This window comes from Fulmarus glacialis, unplaced genomic scaffold (genome assembly GCF_000690835.1).
Source record: "Fulmarus glacialis isolate BGI_N327 unplaced genomic scaffold, ASM69083v1 scaffold12274, whole genome shotgun sequence".
Lineage (NCBI taxonomy): Eukaryota > Metazoa > Chordata > Aves > Procellariiformes > Procellariidae > Fulmarus > Fulmarus glacialis.
In genome coordinates, this window is record NW_009207444.1 from 26,529 (window position 1) to 33,442 (window position 6,914).

The 6,914-nt window shown below is 40.5% G+C and overlaps 1 protein-coding gene across 1 annotated transcript in view; it reads left to right on the plus strand.

The window, feature by feature from the left end:
* Positions 1 to 6,914, plus strand: part of C2CD3 (C2 calcium-dependent domain containing 3) — a gene marked incomplete at its 5' end in the record, with an annotated part of 38,731 nt that overhangs the window by 24,975 nt on the left and 6,842 nt on the right. The window contains 5 exons of the mRNA XM_009576107.1: positions 82 to 182; positions 1,137 to 1,298; positions 2,267 to 2,484; positions 4,453 to 5,488; positions 5,863 to 5,965. Of these exons, the coding sequence (XP_009574402.1) occupies positions 82 to 182; positions 1,137 to 1,298; positions 2,267 to 2,484; positions 4,453 to 5,488; positions 5,863 to 5,965 (1,620 nt within the window). The remainder of the gene's footprint in view (positions 1 to 81; positions 183 to 1,136; positions 1,299 to 2,266; positions 2,485 to 4,452; positions 5,489 to 5,862; positions 5,966 to 6,914) is intronic.

Below are 6,914 nucleotides of genomic sequence, written 5' to 3' on the forward strand. Positions count from 1 at the left end.
GCCAGCTCAGCAAGATACTACTTTAATTTCTCTATTTTCTTGCTGTGAAAGGTTCATGTGTGGTGTTCCTCCTCATTCTAGGTGAAGCCCAGCTTTCCAACATTTCCCAGTAATGCTACAAGCTTTACCAAGCAGTTGTTTAATATCTTACCAAAGGAAGTCAGTGTTCCTACTCGAGAGCGGTAAGTCAGCTGGCTATTGGTCATTTTGATCATTTTCAGGGCTCAGAAATCTATCTATCTGAAGGCTTTTGATTCTGCTGAAAAAATAACAAGCCCTGTCAAAGGTCTTTCCCTGTTTTTGGACTTAAAGATTATACCAAATTCCCTTTACCAGTGAGAGAGTGGCCCAGGAGATAGAAATCCTGAGGCAGGTACCTTTCTACAAAACCCAGATGTTCTTTTTCTTCTCACTGATGTTTCCTGATTTGTTTCATTTACACCCTTCCACATTAGAATTTACACTATGCCACTGCTAAAACTGGCAGATACCTCTTCCAGGCCTTTATAAGAATATGGGTTGTATTTGTATTTATTTTTAATAAGAATAATAAGCGTAAGTTAGAATAGAGTATTACTGACATATCCCCTTTATTTTGCTGTAACTCCTGTCCATGGCCGGTGAATGACAGCTGGTGAAATGCTGTAATATTACACATTCCAGTACTAGGACTGTCAGGTATCCTGCAGCAATTCCTGCTTTCTGTCCCTTAAAACAAGCACCAATGTTTATATATTTAACTAGCAACAGGTGAGAGAGTATTTTAGTCCATGGTTTGTTTATTTAGCATACATAGGAGACGATACTTTTCCTGTATGTGTCTCTGAAGTTTAGAGGGACCATGGGCCACCATTATTAGGTCTGAATAGCTGGCTTGGCAGCTCCCAGCGGACATTGCAAATTCCCTGTCAGCCACACTATTAACCAGTGCAGAGAGGGTAGCTGCAGTTTACTTTATTTTAGTGTAAATCTGAAACAGTAAACGCCGTTCTTGATGACATTTGAAAGAGCCAGTTTCATCCATCGGTGGCTCTTTAATGCATTTAAAGATGTTGGATATTCTTAGTTGGCAGACTTTTCACAATGAGAGATTTCAAACTGTTTTCTGTTGTTAAACATAGGCCTGTTTCTAGCAGAATTAGTCCCCCTGGAACACACACGCCTCGTCATGAAGAGCATATGCAGAACGTGCGCAGATTTCACGAATCCCTTCAGCAAGCAGAGGGGAACGCACACCAGGCGGCAAAGATGGACTCATTATCGCTATCATCACGTGCTGCTCTTCTAACTGCTCTCAGGTAAAGCGGAGCTATAGCCAACAAGGTAATTCAAAGCCTCAGGTTTGCAAAGCAGGGCTTGAAACGGAAGAATTCTTGCATCCAATTTTAAAGGAAATGAAAATGAAAATATACCATAACTGATTAAGAGGTATCAGTGGGATGTCAATGTAATTTACAGCAGGATGAGATGAGACTGGAAAAGCAGGGACTAGCGGGGCAACCCTGCATTAGGACTGAGGCTCTAGCAATGCTGTGAAGGGAAACAGCAACAACAGTGTTTCCAAATCTGGACTGAATGCTTTGCTTTATCCATCTTTGTACATCTATAATGCAACACACACTATTAAGCCAATAGTCCTCTGAGTTGGTTTTCACAGATGCAAGAACAAGCCTGTAAGCATTTTCATGGTGCATGGAGCAGGATGTCCTTTCTCAACAGGATGCCTTTCTCCTTACTAGAAGCACTTTTCTTTTGACTAGATTCTCAATTTAAATCAGGTACAAATTTTAGGAGACGAATATTTATTATCTGTAGAAATATAGGGCTGAAAGAGACTGGATGGAAAGAGTCATTCCATCCCTTCCCCTGCTACCACAAGCAATATATCATAAAATCCTTAGATCTTAAGCAGGTAGAAATCCTCAGATTTTTATCAAGCTCTGTCATAAAGTCAATTCATATTCTTGACTTTATGACTTCTATTGGAAGGTCATCTCAAATCCAACTCCTTTGATTAAGTAAGTTTAAAACTAGCTCTTTTTTTAACTTCCAACCTAAGTTTCATACCTAATTCGGCATTTGTTCTTGAGTGTTATCCTCTTGCTTAGTCAGAGCACCCTCAACACTTACCTAATGATCTATTTTTCAATAATAACCCTTAATCTTGTATTTGCATATTTACATGCTGTTGACTAGAATGATACAAATACAACCAGTCTGCCACAGGCTTTTTTTCTCTTACCAAATTCCTTACCACTGCTTACAGAAAAAACTTGAGTGAGCTGGATGAGGTTCAAAGATACTTCAGTCAGAAGCTGACCAGGTCATTTCCTGACTTCAGTTACGGTAACACATCCAAACCAAGTCATGAGGAGCGGGAGAGTGATCATCGGGGCTTGATGAGCAGAGAAGTGGATTCCAATGGAGGCCATTTTTTGGAAAAATCTAGTCAGTTGGTGTCTCAGGTCAGCAGCCTAATCAATGGTAAGTTGTCACTTGGTTTGGAATTTTCTGTCAGAAGTTGCCTTAAAGTATCTTCAAATTTCTTACGTAATCAGGACCAGTTCCTGGTGTTGGTAATCGGTATGTGTTGGTCCGTTGGGAGAATGCTTCAGGGAGACTTTCAAACCCCTGTCAGTAATGACAGTGTTGAACTGAAACATTCAGAAGGAGGATTAGGTGGGAGTTAAGGCACTCTCAAGATAGCGTAAATTCTACTTAAATTCCACTGTCTGTTCAGTAGAAAAAGGGAGTTCTTGCAGAAAAACAATCCACAGAATGGTACTGAGCTGAGTCTGTGGTTCTTTGCTAACAAGAATTGGCATATCTCTGTTTTCAGGTGAAATTTATGCCCTATGATGAATAGCTAAAATAAGGCTCTTTTAGGATGGGTAAGACAAAGCTCTTAGTAAGCAGCTTCTTTTCTGTTTATCGCATTCAATACATTTCCTCTTTTAGAGGCATCAGTGCAATTAACTTTCCCTGTCGTTAGTCCTGTTGGACACAGAATGACATCCTTAATAAAGATGGAGTATGACACAACAGGGAAGGAAACCATATCTCTTTGTACACCATGCTTTCAGATGTATGTTTTTTCACTCTGCCTGGCATTTCTAACAGCTCTTCATCTCAGCACTAGCCTGCTCGCTGATTGCAGTTAATTTAGTGTTAGCTTAATGGTTCATACCACTCTGATCTTATACCAGAGAGGTGCTGTAAGCAGCAAAATGACTAGGAAATCAAATCCATGCGGGTGATTTTAAAATAATTTATCAGAGTTGAGAATAAACAGTGGCTCAGAGCGCTGCCAGTTGAAAAGTTATTCTGTGCTCCTTCTGCCTGTGGCTACCTACAGGGAAGCAGCGCTTCCAAGAGATGGAGTTGAAGGGCACATTTCTATTATGCCAGAATTTGCCTTTCTTGTATCACCACCTTGATCTCATTTTTTTTCTTTTTCTTCTCCAAGGTTTTACTCTTTTTGTTCCCCTTCTCATCCTTATTAATTGCTTTTACTGCTTCTTTACAATCTGTCTCAAACTCTTCCTTCTCCTTTTCCAGATGTCCTCCACCATTACCTTATAGCAAGACTTTTCCTCTTGCCTCGGAGTAGCAGTAGTTTGCCATTTAACTTAATACTGGTGAACTAATTTCTCAAAGAATGCAAGAAATTAATAATATCTGCTAACTAGGAACCAAAAATAGGTGATTGTGGCTCTTTAAAGAATTTGTAAAATCCCCAGAAATTTTCAGGATTGCGTACATTTTATTAATGTTTAGGCTTCTAATCCAATCACCTTTTTTCAGAGGCTGTGTTAGGAGCACAGTCTTTGTTTTCAGACTTCACAGTTTTACCACCACAACTGAGCAATAGTACTGAGTGAATTTCTGTTTTACAAATATTTAATGAACAATTGTCTGTCATTTGATTCAAGTTGCTAAATTGAACTGGAAACTGGAGCATCAGTAGCAACTGTGTCTACTGGGCCCCTACATAAAACTGGGAAAGCTATGAGAGGAAAAGGTGGTTAGATTATCCATCATTCCTCTCTAGATTATTCCTCTCTCCTTCCCATGTGGTCTGAACTGTCCAAACTGTTTTTAGCCACTTCAAGCAATAGGTATTTTTTCCATTTGGTTTAGGTGTACTCTGTATATCAGAGTATTTTTACTGTCCAGTTTTTTTTCTTTACATTGATGTAGGTATTTCTAGTTATTTCCCAGTAATTTAATTCTGAACATTTCCTTTTTTCCTTAGCATTTCTGTCCTTCTCCTAGCCTCGTCAATGGTAAAGAGAGCAGAATGTGATCACATCAGCAGTGTTTGACAAAGCTGTGCATGTTTAACTCCTAACCATTCTTGCATATATGATTTTCTACAAAAAGCCCAAATAAATCAGATAAAAGGTGAATTGTTGTTCTGTGCATTTACTGATGCTGTTTTCTATTAATCAGACTTACAGACTATAACTAAAAATAGTAAAGAATCTTCTAATGTGCATCAAGACAACAGCAGAAAGCTGGGTGCTGCACATGTACCCAACCAGAAGGATGAAGAAGCCAGGACTGAAGTATGTCAAGGCCAACTTGAGTTGGACTCGCCCAGCGTTTGCAGTGATACAGAGCAGCCACACTCATTTGGGAGATCTGTGTTTGAGAGACACATGTTGCACGAATTTCTAGAGCAAGCTGTCCCTGAAGATGAGCATCCTTTACCAATAGACTACATCCAGGAAGGTGAAGGTGCTTTTGCCATCCAGCCACACAGTGAAGAAGAATATGAAGAAGACATTATAGAACCACGAACTCTTAATGAAATAACAACCATAACGGACAAAACCAGTCCCTGGTCCAGTGTGCTATCTGAAGTGGAGCAGGGTGCTGACCAGCAGCCTGTAGACTTGGGGCCTGAAGATCAGCACTCTGTGGATATAGACTGTTTGCAAAGAGGAAACAGCAGACGGAGTGGCACCTTCTCCAGCATACTACAAGGTGACAACCAAAGCATGCTCACCGCCCTAAGCCCATGTGTTAGCCTCCACGCAGACAAGGGCGTAACAAAAGACTTTCAAAGCTTGAATAGTGGCACAGAAACAATGGAGAAGGAGCTGTTTCAGCCTGCTCATTTGTCAGAAGTGCATCAAACAGCCAATGGCCCTGTAGAAAATAGAAATTGTGACTGGGATAGAGCATTTAACACTAAACCAACAGAGCAAAATGTAGAGTTTCATGCAGCCTCCAAAGAACTACTGGAATTTCCAGGAGAAGTTAGTTTGATCAATCCAAAAACCACAGAAAGAGAGGAGGAGGAAAACGGTGAGATTGTAAGTAAAGATCGTCAAGACAAGGAAGAAAGTGGTTCCGATGAGCTCTGCGTTAGGAGTGTATCAGCCCAAGCAGGCTCGGAAGGAAGTAGTGAAAGCTTTTCTGATGACAGTAGTGAAGACCCACTGGGAGAGTCAGAAAAGTCTGTCAAACCGACAACTGTTTTGTATCCTTCTTTTCTCTTTTCTTAAGCACACATTGCATTCAAGGAGTGTGTCCTATTTCTTAGTTAGAATCTCACTGGCTTCAGGAAAGAGAAATTTCCTGTGTGGAGCTCTTTCCTGGGAAATGACTCTAGAATTGGTGACCTGGGAAGGTGTTGGAAGACCCTGTAAGGCAAGTTTGTGCCCCATGCTTTGTGGGGGCCAGGTGAGAGAACCAAGTGTTCAGAACGATAGAATATTGATTGAAATGAATGAGACTCACCATCTGGGACCCATTAACAGCTGTTACAGTGAGGCTTATTCCACATCTGCAGTTCCTGTGGAGCTCTGTGCAACTACACGCTGCTGAAGGTTGTTCCTTAACAGCTCTGCCCAGATCTGATCCTGTTGTTGTTCCCAACTTCTTCCTTCCACCCCAGCAGATGGAAGCCTCCATGAGGCTGCTCAGCATTTCTTCTCATCCTTCCACAGCTCTGAAAGTAAGTACGGGACATCCTTTCCTTTATTGTCCTAGCTTAACAGAGTCCCTTCGTTAAAGAGTATTTCTCCCTGGCTTTGCCTGTCAGCACTCAGGTTAGAGGTGATGGCTTCCAAATCGAGTCAAGAAGAATCTTTCTGATACCTCTTCTCTGTGACAATACTTTTCAGCATTCATGGCTGCATCATCTGTGATACTTACGCATTTATGTTAACTGGTTTGTCTATATATTCAGTGAATGTTGCTCTTCTCCATGGGGGTCAGTGGAAGTGGCAGGTGCTCACTCCACACTTCTTTGTGCTTTAATGTGAGGTAAGGTGCATAATTTCGAGAATGCAAGCTGTAAATTGTAATTATGACTCCAATTTATATCTTTTAGATAGACAGATAGATATCTTTTAGAGTTTGCAGCAGAGAGCTTCTCCTTGAGAGATATCAAGTAACCATTCTTCGATGGAGGGTGTAGTAGAATAGTTTGAGTGGTCGTTACTCATACAGGAAAACTGTTGATTACTTTTGCTGTTTCTTAGGTGTTTTTATGTGCATAAACATTATTTACTGCAAAAGGTTAGAGATAATTTTATTTCCAAAAAGGTTGTGGCTCAGTTGTTTTGAGGTCTAAATATTATTCTTTTCCAGCCACAAATTTGCTATGGATGTTGATGTGGATCCGGGTGCTGCAGCAGCTGGGCTGTTTGTTTACCACTCCCGGAAAAGATAATGCATTGGTTCCCCTCCTTATGACCTATGAAACAAATGCTCTAAGGAACATTTATGTAATCGGAAACAGCTTGCTTGCTTAAACAGAACAGAAACAGGCAGGATCTAATAGCTGTGAAGTAATGGAAACTACTTTAAACTAATAAACATGTTTACAGCTCAGGTAAAATACCTGACTTTTTGCTGGTTTGTGTTGTAAAAATGATTTTTTTTCTGATTGACATGATACT